General features: G+C 55.3%; 6 protein-coding genes across 6 annotated transcripts; 2 read left to right on the top strand and 4 right to left on the bottom strand.

Moving 5' to 3' along the window:
- Positions 1-1,010: 1,010 nt before the first annotated feature.
- F5Z01DRAFT_750952 (uncharacterized protein) lies at positions 1,011-4,443 on the bottom strand (the record flags this gene model as incomplete). The annotated part of the gene is made up of 3 exons (XM_046267036.1): positions 4,209-4,443; positions 1,968-4,145; positions 1,011-1,858 (listed from the first exon to the last, which is right to left on the bottom strand). The coding sequence occupies exons 1-3, from the start codon at positions 4,345-4,347 to the stop codon at positions 1,011-1,013; spliced, it is 3,165 nt and encodes a 1,054-aa protein (XP_046117382.1). The 5' UTR covers positions 4,348-4,443.
- A 577-nt stretch (positions 4,444-5,020) lies between these two features.
- Positions 5,021-7,594, top strand: F5Z01DRAFT_750951 (uncharacterized protein; the record flags this gene model as incomplete). The annotated part of the gene is made up of 6 exons (XM_046267035.1): positions 5,021-5,062; positions 5,115-5,434; positions 5,483-5,762; positions 5,830-6,034; positions 6,088-6,456; positions 6,526-7,594. 6 exons carry the CDS (start codon positions 5,021-5,023, stop codon positions 7,392-7,394), a joined length of 2,085 nt encoding a protein of 694 aa, XP_046117381.1. The 3' UTR covers positions 7,395-7,594.
- Positions 7,595-7,999: 405 nt separating this feature from the next.
- F5Z01DRAFT_657245 (F-box domain-containing protein) lies at positions 8,000-9,455 on the top strand. The gene has a single exon (XM_046263627.1). It carries the CDS (start codon positions 8,128-8,130, stop codon positions 9,349-9,351), a length of 1,224 nt encoding a protein of 407 aa, XP_046117380.1. The 5' UTR covers positions 8,000-8,127; the 3' UTR covers positions 9,352-9,455.
- Positions 9,436-12,382, bottom strand: F5Z01DRAFT_139727 (OPT oligopeptide transporter protein-domain-containing protein). The gene is made up of 4 exons (XM_046257650.1): positions 11,353-12,382; positions 10,509-11,298; positions 9,998-10,441; positions 9,436-9,937 (listed from the first exon to the last, which is right to left on the bottom strand). The coding sequence occupies exons 1-4, from the start codon at positions 12,039-12,041 to the stop codon at positions 9,521-9,523; spliced, it is 2,340 nt and encodes a 779-aa protein (XP_046117379.1). The 5' UTR covers positions 12,042-12,382; the 3' UTR covers positions 9,436-9,520.
- F5Z01DRAFT_139731 (uncharacterized protein) lies at positions 12,347-14,555 on the bottom strand. Its single transcript, XM_046257651.1, has 2 exons — positions 13,161-14,555; positions 12,347-13,112 (listed from the first exon to the last, which is right to left on the bottom strand). Exons 1-2 carry the CDS (start codon positions 14,419-14,421, stop codon positions 12,724-12,726), a joined length of 1,650 nt encoding a protein of 549 aa, XP_046117378.1. The 5' UTR covers positions 14,422-14,555; the 3' UTR covers positions 12,347-12,723.
- A 134-nt stretch (positions 14,556-14,689) lies between these two features.
- F5Z01DRAFT_674864 (uncharacterized protein) lies at positions 14,690-15,592 on the bottom strand (the record flags this gene model as incomplete). The annotated part of the gene is made up of 1 exon (XM_046265091.1): positions 14,690-15,592. One exon carries the CDS (start codon positions 15,590-15,592, stop codon positions 14,690-14,692), a length of 903 nt encoding a protein of 300 aa, XP_046117377.1.
- Between the last annotated feature and the right edge of the window lie 297 nt (positions 15,593-15,889).

Here is a 15,889-nt window from a genome sequence, read left to right as displayed (position 1 = left end):
TAGTCTTTTCAATAGAAGAGCGGCTCAAATCCCTTTGTGTCGAACGCATCAAATTGCTCCTGGGTGATTATCGCGTTGTTACATGTAACAAGGCGCTGTAAGATCTGGATGCAATCAATATCTTTGGCAGTTATTGACTGCAAGACAAAGGGCCGGCCTTGAGCCGCTGCCTGGCACTGCACATCAAGCGTGGCGTCAGAGACTGGAGCGTAAGCCCGGATGCGATTTCAACTGAGGCCTGAAGCGATCTAGAGGCTTTTAGGTTCATATTCGGCACCTGCCGGTAGACCTGAGATAGTATCACACTTAAGAACAAGATATGGCCCCATACGATCTGCCCGCTTGTCACCGAGTCCTTGCTGGCATGGAAAAGCGTGCCAGTTACAGCATCCGTATCCCAAAGATAGCTTCACACATATGGGAATTTTTCAATATTACTCGGAGCTTAAAACTGATAGTTGAGTGCCCAATGTGCGGTATTATCCGGGAACTAGCGGGATTGCTTGAAGCACTGGGACGATATGTAATGCTGGTATTGATCCGTGCACACATGCAGAAACGCGTGCTTTACACGCCGGCAAATGAGGCATGGGCCAGGTGAGTTGGAACCTAATCAGAAAGGCAATCTCGAGAATGCGGAGTCTTGAAACTATGTTGGAAGCTCGAGCAAAGGCCTGAGACTAATGTGACGTTGAAATAAGCTGCTCGATTGGCTCTTGGTTCGATCAAGGGTACATGTCAACATGTATTTAACGAAGCAGTATGCTGATACGCTTTTTGAATCACGCAGTGGGCTTGTAAGACGACATGATTAATCCTGATCGATGGCTATTTGGTGTGCAGAACGCTTGCTGCTTCTCGATCTCTCAGAACTGTCCAGCGTCCTGAAGGCGGCGGATGTAGCCACTGCAGTGCCGTACGACACGCTTCATAGACTCTATTACTATGGTCGGCTAAGATCGTTGATTCACTTTGACTGTTTCAGCCAGACTATATAGCTAGCTCTTCCACTACATATCACCCAGACTGTGACGTCCGGGATGAACCTCCTGCTCTTGAGCTCGATAGCTCGAATACTGGTTCCCGCCGTACATGCGCGTGTTGTGAGCATCGGGGGGCAGTAGGTGCTCGGTTGCGTGGGTCCCGTATGCCCCCTGAGTCGGCTGCTTGTACCCAGGTGCGAACGACGGCGGTTCGCTTGGGAGGCGAGACGGCGTGCTGGCAACATACCTGGCGCTGTCTGGTGCCGCTGGGCTGTAAAAGTCCCCTCCGCCCGACCTCTCTGGTGTGACCATAGTGCTGGTATGGGCTTGAAACTGCGATTGCGTAAATCTCATGGGGGAGGGAGATCGAGCCGACTCGTGGCGGCTGTCATATCGCCTGTGCGCCGGCCTCGCCTCCCGGGCAGGCGCTCTCTCCGCTCGCTCATGGGCGATCTCATCCTCGTTCTTGCGATGTACACCCACACGGTAGTCGGTAAAGTCCTTGATGGCGGAGTGGATCTGTTCAAAGTGCACGCGACCTAGGGACCTCTGACCTGTCTCTGGGTGATCCGGCGCTGATGCGTAGGCGAGCGAGGTAGCGATCTGGAAGGCATTGCGAATCTGACGACCATTCCACCATGGTGCATTGGGGTTGACCTGTCGACTTGTCTCGTATCGCTCCATGGCGAAGCTGATAATCTCCTGATCTTTGAGGATCAGAGGCGGCTCCTTGTGTACCTCTGCTCGTTGTGCAGCAATCAGTCTAGCGCGGGCCAGGTTGGTCTGGAATAGCTCGTGCGTCTGTGCGAAGCTGAGGTGTTTGAAGAAGATGCTAATGTGCACTCGCGAGCTCAATGCTTCGTCAAGGACACCAACTCAATTGGTAGTCAAGAACAAGACGCCTGGATAGTACTCGAGTGCCCGCAGGAAGACTACGATGGCGTTAGCACTCTGAAGCTGTCATTCAGAAGATGGGGTACCTACCAGATACCAAAGCGTTTCGTTGCAAGCTGTCGTCCATCTTTTCGCGTCGGGATAGAAAGATGTCCGCCTCGTCCAACAGAAGAACGCAGTCCCACGTGTTGGCGAGCCGAAAGATCTTGGACAGCCTATCCTCAACGGTATTCGAGTCAATACCCAGATCACCACAGGTAATGGGAAACAGCGGTTTGTTGTGAGCATAAGCCACGGCTTCTGCGGTAGCAGTCTTCCCAACACCTGGCGGCCCATGAAGCAGGATGATTAAGCCCTTGCCTTTGCCCGGGATGAAATCTTGTTCCAGGGCCCCTTCCCCCTTTGCCTGGAGCTGCCTGTGAACGCGCTTCTTCTCGAAGTGATCATGGACGACGGAGCGAATGAGGGTCTTGTCCGCGGGGTCGATTTTCAGGTCGGCAAACGGGTCGGGGATTTCTGCTGGTATCTTGCACGAGTTGATGTCGACATTGGTGAAGAACCGGTCACGAAGAGAGTACGCCACCAGCCGCCCGGGCAGTAGGGCCAGATTTTCGTCCGTGAGCACCTGTTTATCTTCCTCACTTTCGTGGCTACCATCTCGCTCTGCGCGCTGATCACGGTCCACAATGTAATCGTCCTTATCTGCGAGCACCTGCCACTGCAGCTCGGTCACATCGTCGTCTTCGATGACAGTTTCTGTGACGCGAAATAACTCCCGCGTGCGGTCAGGTCCTGACCATTGGATAATGGGGAATTTGTCCTGGTTGATGGAAGGGGACCAAACCTCACTCGTATATGTCCTGAAGTCCGGTTTCCAGGCCGGAGCCCACTGATATCCTTCGGCAAAGTCGATGATCACGTTGCTGTCGATGTGGGCGGCGATCAGTCTTCCCGCGGCGTCCGGGTTGAGGATTGAATTCCCAGATGGGTCTTCCGAAAGTGTCCACCCGTCGTGCTCGATAGCATGATGCTCATAGCTTATGAGCTTCTGGAACTTCTCCCCTCTCTTCTGCAAGCGCTTCATCAGAGCCTCGGGGTCTCTCTGGAACCGCAATGGGTATATCGGCAGTTTAGTAATATCCTTCTCACCCGTAAACGGCGCAATCCAAAAATGCCTCGGAACGGTCGAGTACCTTGTTCCATCGTAGTCCAGACGGTATGCCTGCACCAAGAATTCCCTCTCACCGTCGAATTCATGGTCGCCCCGAAGGGTGCTGCCTGCAGCATCGAGGTTATCAACCTTCCAATCGACGACTGGGTTGACAATGGTGAAAACCTTCCATATTCGGCGCTCAGATGCGTGCTTTGTCCCTTTGTTTTCAATCTTTGATTCCTGGTTTCGCTTCAGATCAGCGCCGTCTTGCTGTCGCTCGACCACTATTTCACCGAAGCGAAAGAGCGACCAGAGCTCACTGAAATGGATCTTGGTGCGCGTTTCGTGGTTCTGTGCGTCAAACTTGTGATATTTTGGCACAAGTCGGTCTCTCACAAATTCCACATAACACTTGATCTCCATATAGGCTTGATGCGCAGCTGCCATAGTACCAGCTGGTGCTGGGTCGACAGGTTCTTCGAGTTCCGGGACCGGTGCCCCCTCTGCAACCTCGATCGAGTCTTCAGAGAGAGCCTTCCTTAGTCTTTCGAGTTCCTCTTCCATTTTGTCGTGGAAGAAGATGGGGACCTTGAAAGGACTGAAGAAGACGTGTGGTTGGTCGCTTCGCCACGTCGGCTGGCCCGTGACCTCAGCGAGCAAAGACATGACGGCACTTGAGTTGATGCGGATGCGCTCGATCCGGTGGTCCATGACTTTCTGGTTTGCTTGCGTTCTTGTGGCGGAGAGGTTGCTCTTGCCAGCCAGAAAGGTGTTTTTGGCATCCGAATCAAGGCGCCTGAGCTGTTCCTCTTCCATTTCGCGATCCAGGCCTTGGTCCCCAACAAGCGTCTCAACGGCTGGGACACCTTGCTCCGGATGGTATCGGTTTTTGAACTGCTCCCAATTGCATTCCTTTACTTCGGGAACTCTCTTCATGGTTTGCAGGGTCACATCTTGAGCTGGTTCAACGTCACTGGTCGCCTCCTGGGTTGCGTTTTCCTGCACCTTCCCCTCAACGCTCGCAACACGCCTGGTCAGGTCTTGGAACCATTCGAAGACGACGCCTTTGACGAGGCCATCTGTCACCACCCTCTGAGTCCAATAATCATCTTTTTCTTGCTCGTGTGTTAGTCCATGCCATGGTCCGTCCCTACGGGACTTGGGCTGGATAGGCTAACCTTGGTGTTGGACGCCCGCTGGCGTCACGAGTCCTTGCTGGGCATCCTGGATGTTGGTCATCGTGCCAATGGACGTTTTGATCTGGTTGTTTTCCGAGACCTGCTCTTGCGGCTGGCTCTCAAGTGCTTCTGTGGCCATGTTGCGTGCATGTATGGTGTCCCAGCCAACTTGAATGCAGCACCACTCACTCTTCGAAGGAAATGCTGTTGTGAAATAAGAGCTTGTTGCGCTTCTTATGGGGTCAAATGGCCAAGACCTGATAATTGCAGGGCTGCGAGCCGCAGGGAGGTGGTTGAGAGGCCGCATAAGCGGCATAATGCGTCTGCAGCTGGGCGCTTATCAAGAGTCTAACAACTCCGAGCCCAGGCTTGATGGAGGCCTCATCACCACACCAGCTTGAGGGTATACATATAGATTCTCTTACCATCAAAGCGATTGTGGTCAATCTCGCCTGAGCAATAACTGCGACGAATTCTGGACTTCTCTGTTATGTCCTCGCTGCTTCATGATCAGAAAGAACGGCTAAAGATGAGGCGCATCCCGGCTCGTGCATATGTGCGAGTTCGATTAGCCAGCGGTGCGCCCTATGACCACAATGCATCGAAGAGGGGCTACATGCTGACAGGCGGCAGGATGCTGACACAAAAGCACGCAACGTGATGTGGCAGCCCTTCGGGGGCATCAAACATGAACTGTTCGAAGGCCTCATGCCTCGGCCTCCCGCCCCGACCGCTCAATTTCGTGCCTACATGTATAATAGCCGTCTGACATCTGAGGAAATGGGTGGTTCCGGGCGAGCGTTAGAATATTCATGTGTCCGGCTTCGCTCACATTCCGGACGCTGTATGTGCATGTAAGTAACCCAGCCAAGGCTGTAGCTGCACTGGTCAACTGGTGTTTGTCAGACATTGATGTTGGGACCCGGCAGCCCCGTCATATGCGTTCACATCCCAGCCCCCCAAATATACATTCTCTCCACATCCCAGGGCTCGGAACGCTTCAAACCTCAAGTACCTTCATGCTGTGCAGCAGACGCAGACGCCATGTCGAGCGTTGCAAATGAGCTACCCTATTCCCTGCGACAACAGATGAGTCGGCCAGAGGAGAGGGCCAAGTTTGAGGGTTGGTGGAACCAGAGTGACTTTTCCGACTCGGCAGCGGGCAGGCTCGCTGAGCCGGTTCATAGTCTGAGTGTGGTCTCAATCATTGACGAGAGGGACAGAGCGTGAGTATGTGCCACGTTGTCTAGTACAAAAGGTCTTACGAGATGCAGCTCATTGAAAGAAGCTATCAAGCAGTATTTAGACTCGGAACAGCCAGAGCAGTCGTCGTTCTTTGTCGACTTCCACTTGGATCAGTGTTCTTGGGAACAGGTCTTTGATGAGGTCGGACATGCAAAGGAAGTGTACGAGAAGAAAGCCACGAGAAACCCAGTCAGGAGGTGTTTTCGCCACGGTCATGGGTTCCAACGAAACGTCAAGCCCCTGGCAGAAGTGATCCCCGGAGAGAACGGAATGGGACTCATCAAAGCGTCTATGCAGATTGTCCTCAATGTGAGAAACCACCGGCACCATGTCTCCATGCTTTTGAGAATTGCAGCTGCTGATGAGTAGTCTACAGGCCGTCCAGAGGAGAACTGTCACGTGTGAGAAAATATTCGAGCTCTTTGAGTCCGTTCCACGATGCGTGCGCCACGCAGAGTGTCTGCAAGACATACATCGCAATAACCACGCGCTCAATACTGCACTGCGAGATCTGTATCTCGCACTCGTCAGGTGTCTGCCCTCTCTGATTAGGATACTTCTCAGGGAGGACACCCACTCACGTAGGTGCCCACGCTTTTCTTGAACGTCGGTTCCACACGCCTAACGCCAGCAGCCTTGAAGAAAATCAGCAACACCTTTCTCAAAGATTCAGCGGCTCAGGTGGACCAGTTGCTGCTGCCAGTCAAGCAGTCTGAGGCACGTTTGGAGGAGTGCCAGCGGGAGTTGCTCTCGCAAGGCGTCGTGCAAACCGTCGAACTGTCGCAAATCGCTCTGGAAGAACATGCTGCGACCCGTGAGCAGCTGGGGTTGGTAACGAGGAAGCTGACGGAGGTGCAAGAAACGCAGACGAACCTGCCGAATGCTCTCAAGGACACCCTTGAGACGTTCAAAACTACGTTGCACAATGAGTTTGTGCAACACATGAAGAATCACGTGTACATTGTCGTACAAGACCAGGTACGCATGAACACTTTGTTCCAAGGTACGTGCCCCTCCAGCCCCAGCAAGACTGTGCAAGCTTCATCCAAAAATCTGACAGACTGGGTTCTAGAACAAGCACAACAAGCAACTGCATATATCAGAAGCCCAAGAACGGACCCAAGAATGGATCTTCTCGAAAGCCTATGTGATTCGCGCGAGAGGGCTGCGCCGGCAGAAGATCGCGCATCCGTCCTGCGAAAATATCATCAATTCAAAGCCAAGGCTCTAGCACGCGCGAATCAGCTCATATCCGATTCCCGCTTTGGAGAATGGGTCGGGGTGTTGCACTCCGATATCGTACTTGTCAATGGCCATTGCGGAGGAGACACTATTGGAAACACATCACCGCTGTCGGTTTTCTGTGCGGGCCTAATCGACACCTTTGGAGCCCCTGGCCAGAACACGTTGCCTCAGTCGCCCTTCATCATCGTGGAGTTCTTTTGTGGCCATCATACGACCGAGTCTAGCGGGCTCGAAGGACCTCAAGGGATGATGCGAAGCCTGATCAGCCAGGTTCTCTGTCAATGGCCAGGAAATTTACCCCTGAACTTGCAGGCGCGCCGTCACGAGAACTTCTGTGAGGCACACGGTTGGTCCGTATCGGCCTTGTGTGAGCTCTTTGAGTCCGTCATCTGTCAGTTGCCGCGGGAGCTACCCATCTGGTGCATCATCGACAACATATCGTACTTTGAAACCAGTCTGGATGGCTGGGACCAGGAGCTAGAAGTCATTGTTGCGTCTTTCGAAAGATTCGTCCACGTTGGCAAACGAACCGGTGCTATCTCAGCACCGGTCAAGTTTCTGCTCGCGTCAGGGAACAGGAGTCTGAACGTCTGGGACATGCTGCCGTCGGACGCAGAGATCAATATCCGAGACGGCGGGGTCTTTGCGCGTACTCACGGGCTGGACAGTTTCCGCTCGTCCCTTTTGGGAGAATAGCGACGGGCGAGCCTGTAGGGATTTTCTTTAGCCCATGTGGAAACATGTTGCGATACTCAATCAACGTCAAGTGTTCTGGCTGTCTATTGCTGCCAGCCCTGGTGCAGCCTTGTCCCCACAAGATCAAAGCCACAAGCATATTGTTCCCCTCGCTTGTGAAGCCCCTTTTTGCATGTCAGTCGGCGCAGCATTCATCAAAGGAATATAAAAGGGGAACATGCCATTCAGCGGCAGTTATCATGGTGCCTCCCGCCGGGTCCTCGCCAGAGTGGCCACATGCAGACAGGTCTAGCTCAGCATAGCCAACTTTTCCACATTTCACTGGCTCTCTTAATCTCACTACAGCCATATCGTTGTCTACTGAAGGCCGCCCATATTGTGGATGGAGGGTGAAGTTGGAGACTGCCGTGAGCACTGCTGTCAACACTAACAGCGTTCCCCATTACAGGCGTATTCAGTCCGCATTTGTGCTGGACCCGCTATTAAGCTCTAATCTAATTACTCGGCGCTTTCGATTCGTCAACCACGATTGATCGAAGATAGCGCTGCGGCCTGCCCCTCCCCCGCAATCTGGCTTGGCCTAACCTGGAACCGAGCCGAGATCCCTCCAACTCATTCACAAGCTGCCGGCTCCCGCTGTCCTCCATCAAACTCGACCACACCACCTTCATCAAATGCACTCGAGCTACCATCAACACGCCGTGCCACAGCGTCCCCCCGGGCTGCCGACACCATGAACAGCCCGACCAGCCCTCGCCGATCCCGCCATCATGGACACGATCTCCTCGCGAGGCTCCCTGACCAGATCCTCGTGCAGATCCTCGAGATGGTCTCTCACATTTCCAAGCGGTCCCTCTGCCAAGTGTCCCGGCTCAGCAAGCGGTACCATGCCGTCGCGGACGCGATCCTGTACAAGACACTGCACTTCTCCGACCCGGAGCTACACCTCATCTTCAGCCAGTCCCTCCAGCGTCGCCCACGTCGTGGCTCGGCCATCCACGAGTTCAAGCTGGCGTACCCCGCATCCGAGCTATCGCAGCTGATGCTCGAGGCGCCTGTCCATGGCTCCTACTACGATCAGGCGCCCGTGCGTTACGACAGCCTGTCGCGCACCATCTCTGTCATGTCCAATCTGGAGACCCTGGACATTGCCGTGCCCGACAGGCTCCTGCCGGGGATAGGCAAGCTATTCGGCGGCCCGTTCGACCTGGCGTGTCTCCGATCATGTACTCTCTTCTATCAGACGGAGCATGGGGAGTACTGGGACCTGCAGGAGAACATTCACATTTTCGCGCATCCGACCCTTGAGACCTTGGTGATCAAGCGGGCCAAGCTGGACCATACGGGTTTCGACTACATTGAGCAACCTCACGAGACGGCCCTCGAGAAGCTCCATCTCATTGAGTGCGACTTCAACGACGACGCACTCACCGATATCCTCATGTTTCCCAAGGCACTCACCGAGTTTGTCATGACGCAGACCAGCGATCCCTCTCCGGAACTCGAAGAGAGCTCTGATCGGATGGACCACTACATCTTGGCCTTGCAGTCCGCCTGCCACTCACTAGTCACGATCACCATTGATTTCCCTACATTATCGGGCCACAAGGCCCTCCGTATGAGAGACTTTGAGGCACTCAAGACGCTCCGCATCAACTGGGACTATCAGCTCTTTGGCAAGTCGACGACGAAACCGAGGATGCACTCTGTGGGGCTGCCTCCCAACCTAGAAACGTTGGAGTTCTTCAATCCCCTTGGGACGGACGACGAGGTGACAGATCTGCTCGAGTACACAATGGAGAACATCAAGGTCAACGCACAGCACCTGCGCCATTTCATTGTGGTGGACGACGAGGAGCATAGAGTTCCGCGGCAGGTGATTGCCGCGTGCAGGACACAGCCGCAGATGCACTTGGATATCATTGGTAATCTGGATGAAGACGAAGTAGACGATTAGAACTAGAGTAGACCCATTGGTTGGCTAGACCTTGTTTTGTATTAGGACTTTGTAGGACACACTCACGACACGACTATATTGAATAATGACCAAATCTTCTTGAATTCGTTTTATTCATGTTTCTGTGAGGACACATGTCGTGAAATTAAGTGTCGATAGCAGAACCTTATTATGAATCAAGCGCAAAGCATCGTTCACTACTCGACTCGGCGTTACCCCACCAATACGGCATGGAGATGATCTTACCCGAGCCAAAGAACAAGAACACCAGCAGCATGTTCAGGTTGAATCCGGCGTCGAAAGCGGCCGCGAGAATGTAGTTCCACCGCGCCCATGTCACGTAGCGATACCGGTACGCCCAGAACATGACGACGAACCCGCCCAAGAAGGCGCTGAGGTAGCCGGTGCTAATGTTTCCGTAAAAGAGCGCCATGGTCGCGAAGAAGATGGTCGTGTTCCAGAGTCTGAACTTGACCTTGGGGAACAGCTTGCTGAGTCCAAAGAGGAGCTTGGGGGCGGCAAACCCGGCCAGGAATCCATACGGCACCACGCGGTAGATGTGCATCTGGAACAGACGCCTCGGGCCCTGAGGGGTAAATGTTAGCATAGGCGTCAAATTTGGTATAAGAAAGTAATTGTGTCTTACAATAAGCACGTATTGCACACCCATGGTCAAGTTCGACGCCAAGCTCTGTGCCGTCCACTGATGGGTCGGATCCTCGAGCGCGCCGGTCAGATAGTCGAATTTGGTGTCGAGCACCCACCTGACGACGGCATAGTTGACCGGGATGCCGAGGACAGAGCCAAATACTTGCGAGAAGAAGACCGCCTTGGGTGGGATGTGCATGTAGTGACCAATCTTCATGTCCTGCAGGTTGTACTGCGCGCGGTACCAGGCGTTGCCCGCGATGCTGCCATACACCGACGCACCGGCCGGGTTCTTGTGGCCGCTGACGGCGTTCACCATCAGGCCGTAGAGTAGCTCGTTCACGGTGCCAATGGGCAGTTGGAAGTTGGACAGGGCGTAGAGCCAGCCCAAGGGCACCACCATGAACGCGCCCGTGGCAATGGCGACAAAGTACGTAAAGACCTTTTATTATGTTAGCAAGTACGCGCCTCGAGTACAGCTCTCAAGCCCCATCTTGGACGGGACATACAGGGATATAAAGACTGTTTGTGGCGACAATCGTGACCAGCGACACAAAGGAAGCGGCAAAGAGGGCGGCGAACCACCAGAACGGGACCTCGTCATACGAGCGCTGCAGGACGCTGAGCTGGTCGTCGTACTGCTCGCTGATCCGGACACCCTTCTTTCCGACGCGCGCCCTGATCTTCTGAATGGTCGCCTTGAGCTGCTTAAAGCCAAAGAAGGCTGTCCAGCTAATGGCGGACGCATACGACGCGTAGTCAAAGAACATGGTCCAGAGAACCTGGGTGCTGACAAAGGGCGGGCCATACTCGGCGTAGGCGGTCTCGTTGAAGGAGACGTCGGGCGTGAGGATGGCGTCAATGGGGTAGGCCGTGCCATTCTCGAGGAACGGGCGGTTCGACATGAGTTGCTCGTCCCACTGGCCCAGACCACCGTACTTGGCGGCTGGCAGGAGGATCCAGCAGGAGCAGACGAAGCCGGCGAAGATGATGACCTGGGTCCACCACGGTGTCAGGAAGAGGTTGTAGTTGGTGGCGATGCTGGACCAGTTCAGGGACAGGTTGAGGAAGCCCATGCCGCCGTAGCCGGCGCCGACAAAGTTGGCGACCGGGTTGCTGGGCGCCACCCAGCAGAGGAAGGCCAGCGAGCCCAGCATGGGGAACGCGAACTCGGGGAGGAACTGCCAGAGTGTGATCCCGCCAAGGACGAGGAAGAAGACCCGGGTCTGCTTGCGGGACTCAGGTGTCGGGTTCTGGCGCTGCTTCTTTTGGGTCTCAAAGAGGGCTGTGTGGCACAGGCTGGGCGGATGTGAGTGTCAATTTTTCCCTCGTTATTGAATCAGGGATACTTACGCCGTGAACCAGGGGTACTGTGCGTCGTAGATGAGGAACTGGCGGGCAATCGCAGCAAAGCTGTAGCCAGTCCACACGATCCCCCACATGAAGAAGATGGCCACGGCAGGGTTTACCTTTTGCCCAAAGTACAACTCCGCCATGGAGACGGGCGCGTAGCCCAGGTTGTACGTGGCACCCGAGGCGGCAGAGATGGTGATGAGGACGTGCTCCTTGACGCTGAAGGGTCCCGGGTTCAGACTGAAGCCCAGTTTCGTAAGGGGGATCTTGACGTTCCACGCGGGGAGGATGTCGGCGAGCCAGACGCCCGCGTAGCTGGACGCAATCTGGACGAAGAAGATGGAGTACGGGGCGTAGGTGGTGCGGAAGTGGCTCATCATACTCAGGAACGAGCCGGGGACGACGAAGACGACGGTGAGCACGAAGTAGCGGAACGTCAGCGTGGGCAGCGTCGGGTCGTCTGTGAAGCTGACGATCTGGCGCACGTAGGGCGGCATGTCGCGTACCCGGGGATCATCGTCTGGGATGGCCTCCTGGGTTGTTCCATCTTTGCCTTGCACGACAAAGGTGAATGGTGCTTTCTCCATGTCGTCGGCGGTGGTGCTGGGTGGTCCTGATTCCGGGTCGACGGTGATGGGGTTGATCGCGTCGGCGGGCGACTTCTTCTCACCTGCGTCTATAGTCGCCATCCTGATGGCAAGAGGTGTGACTCTAGCTAGAGAGACACAGTATAGAATCGTATGAGATGCGATGCTGAATAGAAGATGAGTGTTTCCTCCGGCCTACTATGTTTTATACAGCCAGCCAACCGCTCCCTGGCCCGCCTTATCGCGATCATGTTCCGACGAGCACGCCGGACACCCTCGCGATGGCGTTATCTCGGTGGGAACGCATTCGCCATCTTGTATCATCCTATTTGCCCGTTTTCACTGGTCAGGAAATCTCCTCCTGGCGACTCCACGGAAGCCGGCACGTTCACGACCCACGATGCCGGCACTGTGGAGCCCCGTCAAGGCGCGCGGACCCTATTACAAGCAAATTTTCGGGGGCTCACGCTTGGTGAATTGGCAGGAGGCAAACAAAGACGGGCTTTTGTGAGTGGACGGCTGCACTGGCTACGATGTAGTGGTGGGCTGCCAGGTGGCGCCATCGCCAGGTTCGGGTTGACAGACAGAGATCGTGGAGGGGCGTGCAGGGAGCCTCGCAAAAGGTCTATCTGCAAGAGGGTTACTTTGATCATGGGGTAGCACAAGATACCAGATACCAGATACCACTGGAAGTGCATATCCCCGCAGGCGCTTCAAGGATGCAACAAAGGTGACCAATTTGAAATCGAACTTGTCTAACCTCCTCGATGAAAGCCGACTGTGCTCAAGCCTTGCCTGCAATCATGGCAGCGGCTTGCTCCGTCAACGCATACAGGGGCGCCTGGATATGTGCGCTCAGTGGCACAGGGAACACGGAGGCATCGACAACCCTGAGGCCCTCGACACCGTGAACACGAAAAGCAGTGTCAACCACCTTGCCCATGGCACAGCTGCCGCAGGCGTGCCACGTTGTTCCGCTAGCCATGGCCAGTCTCTGATCCAGCTTCTCGTCGCTATCCTCGAGAGTGGCAGGCTCGGCGGGGAGGATATCAGGAACAGTCTCCCCAGAAACATATTCAGAGAATTGGGTGCCCAGCATAAACTTGGTGATGTTTCGAAGGCCCTGCCGATACACAAATCTGTCCACCTCGGTGGAGAGATAGTTCATGTCAACTAGCGAGAAGGGTCAGCTGGTGCAGCTCAAGGATTTTAGGTACTCACTCTTTGGTTGCTCTTGAGGGTTACTCGACCTCAAGGACACTGATCCACGCGAGGTGGGCAGAAAAGAGACCACTCCGGTCGTGATGTGTTCCGCATCCATCGTCGTGCCGGGAAACGGCAGCTTGACATAGGCCACAATGTACTCCAAAAAGGTGCGAGGGGTCTTGAGAAGGCTATGCGTGGTGCTGTCCGGCTCCGACCCCTCATCCTTCTTGATGGCCGCCTTCAGCTCATCCTCTGGTACACCCGTGTTGACGATCCAGTCAAAGGGCATGCCCTGCGCATACTGAGGCTGAGCCCATAGCTCATTCGGAGAACCCATGGTGTATCCGGCCAAGGGATCCTTGACCCGCCAGTGCTGGAAGAACAGCATATGGTCCATCAGCCCTTGGCCCACCTCGGGTAGGTCGACAACAGGCTCGATGCCAACCTGCTTCAAATCCTCAGCCAGGCCAACGCCCGATAAAAGCAGCAGCTGGGGCGAGCGGAAAGCACCAGCGGACACAATGACCTCCTTGGCCGCAATGGACGTGCCATCCGCCAGCTCCACGCCAGTGGCTCTCACAACGCTGTCACTATTGTCCAGCACAATCTTGGCGACAAGCGTGTTCAACCGCACCTCGACCCCCTCGAGCGCGTACGCGTCAGCCGCCCACTGGCGTTTTCCCTCACGCCTTGCCTCACAGAGATACGCGCGGCCAAGGTTCTGCCCAGCGTTCTGGTCCAGGTTTGGCACGCCAGTCACGCCAAGCTCCTCCCACGCCGCAGCATTCTGCTTGCTGAGGGGGTAGATGCGGTTCGCAGCACCCGATGTCTTGACGTGGATATTGCCATCCTTGCCATGGTGCTCCGGGTTCACGTCGTCAAAGGACCTCTCCGACTTTCGAAAGTACGGCAGCTGTCCCTTGTAGCTATACCGCTCGTCGCCCACGAGCGCAGCCCACTCGTCATAGTCGGCGGCGGCACCGCGCTGCCAGCCACAGGAGTTGATGGCCGAACTGCCACCGAGTCCCTTGCCCGCGTTCAGCGTGACAGTGCGACCGCCAAGATGCGACACGGGTTCTGACTCATAGGCCCAGTCGAGGTCGCCGCCCAGGTTCAGGACCTGGGGCTCGCGCACCTCTGGACGGTCGCGCGTCTCCCCGCCGGCTTCGAGGAGGAGGATTTTGGCTTCCGGGTCGTATTCGTGAAGACGACTTGCGAGGACGCAGCCCGAGAGGCCACCTCCGACAATGGCAAAGTCGTATACTGAGGACGCCATTGTGGTGTGTGTGAAGGGTGGGAGAGGATGAAGCGAGGGCCAGACATTGCGGAGACTGGAGGCTTCATACTCGACAGGCGACGTGCGATATGAATAGACTGCAGTGTAGGCGGGGCTGCAGGTCGCTTCGGTCGACCGCGTCAAGTCGTTGGGGTCCAATCCTTCGTGACTGCATGTGGTGTGCCCATGATCACCACATACCCCTCACGAGTGAATTCGGTCAGCATGTACATGTAGGTCGCGAGGGGTGCTGGCATGAACGCAACGCTCAAATGAACACTTTCTCAAATGCATCGCCCACGCCATGCTCGTCGAGCCATGCCTTGAGCACACTCATGTCGTTACGGTTTCCCCGGGCGCCTCGTCTCGTGTCGCCAAACTCATCCGTGATCTCCTGCATGTCGTCGAACACGCGGGTCACATCGATACCAGCCTGTCGATACCGCTCGCTCACCTTTTTGTGCTGCGAGGGAATGTCCTTCCAGCTCTCCGTCTTGATAAACTTCATATAGTCATCAATGGCCTGGGACCCGCCCTCCAGACACAGAATCCCCGGTTTCCCAGCCAGGAGAAACCCGGTGAGGCCGTACGAGGGGGCGTGGTGGACAATGTCGTCCCTCTTCACGCGGGTGCTGATCGAGGGGAAGTAGAACCAGATGCGCACCATGCTGGCCTCTGTACTTGTAGGCGTAGCAGACGACGATTCCCTTTGCTGCGCTCGATCAAGGAGGAGCTGTGATGCCGCCTCTTTGGCAAATTCAATGGCGCTCAGAATGTCTTCGTTGGGAATCTCGTCGGTCAACCGCGCGGCTTCGGCTTTGCTCATCCACGTGGATTGGCGAATCCAGACCTTGGCCTTTGGTGGTTCCGTGTCGTCGTCTGCCTGCCCTTCGTCATGTGGGAACACCACAGGGACGGAGATCCCCAGCTGCAGGTCGCGCATCTCGTCGGCTTCGTCGAGACAAAGGTTGAGGAGAACAGATATAGCCGATGCCTCCAGTTCAGGCAGTTTTCCTCCATCGCTCTCACACCAATGCCGCAGCGACTCCAGCAGCTGTTGAGACGCGTCGTCCATATGCAGCTCTTCGTCGGATGCATACATTGCCTTGAGAAGATCGACCTCGCCGATCTGGACCTCCATGAGGTCTCTGGGTAAATATTTTGGCGCCATGATGTGTGATACTGAATTTTGACGGCCCATACTCGTCGGGTTCACCATCTGTTTGCGTCAGGAGTAAATTCGCAGCTGGTGGAAATCCGCTCAAATGAGCCCGGTCACGTGATCCAGCCGCGTCCGAGTCTTCATTCCTCGACGGCGACCGCGAACATGAACGTGAACGTTGCCCAATACATTGATGTACTATTTACACAACCAACATCAAGCGCTCATGCTTCCGATTCGAATGAACACAAGCAGCAAGACTGAATGCCGCCGATGAATAATTATAGAGAAGTCGAATTGTTCCTG

Source organism: Emericellopsis atlantica (assembly GCF_019669845.1).
Source record: "Emericellopsis atlantica unplaced genomic scaffold F5Z01scaffold_16, whole genome shotgun sequence".
In the NCBI taxonomy this organism is placed as follows: Eukaryota; Fungi; Ascomycota; class Sordariomycetes; order Hypocreales; family Bionectriaceae; genus Emericellopsis; species Emericellopsis atlantica.
The sequence above is the reverse complement of the archived record's forward strand: the minus strand, read 5'-3'. Positions and strand labels throughout refer to the sequence as shown.

Excerpts from the sequence above, each read along its gene's own strand:
- F5Z01DRAFT_657245 (XM_046263627.1), top strand. The coding sequence starts at position 8,128 with ATGAACAGCCCGACCAGCCCTCGCCGATCCCGCCATCATGGACACGAT.
- F5Z01DRAFT_139727 (XM_046257650.1), bottom strand. The coding sequence starts at position 12,041 with ATGGCGACTATAGACGCAGGTGAGAAGAAGTCGCCCGCCGACGCGATC. Across the intron at positions 11,299-11,352 it reads CAGTACCCCTGGTTCACGGC|CCTGTGCCACACAGCCCTCT; the intron begins GTAAGTATCCCT and ends ACATCCGCCCAG. Across the intron at positions 10,442-10,508 it reads CAAACAGTCTTTATATCCCT|GTCTTTACGTACTTTGTCGC; the intron begins GTATGTCCCGTC and ends ACATAATAAAAG.
- F5Z01DRAFT_139731 (XM_046257651.1), bottom strand. The coding sequence starts at position 14,421 with ATGGCGTCCTCAGTATACGACTTTGCCATTGTCGGAGGTGGCCTCTCG. Across the intron at positions 13,113-13,160 it reads CCCTCAAGAGCAACCAAAGA|TTGACATGAACTATCTCTCC; the intron begins GTGAGTACCTAA and ends CCTTCTCGCTAG.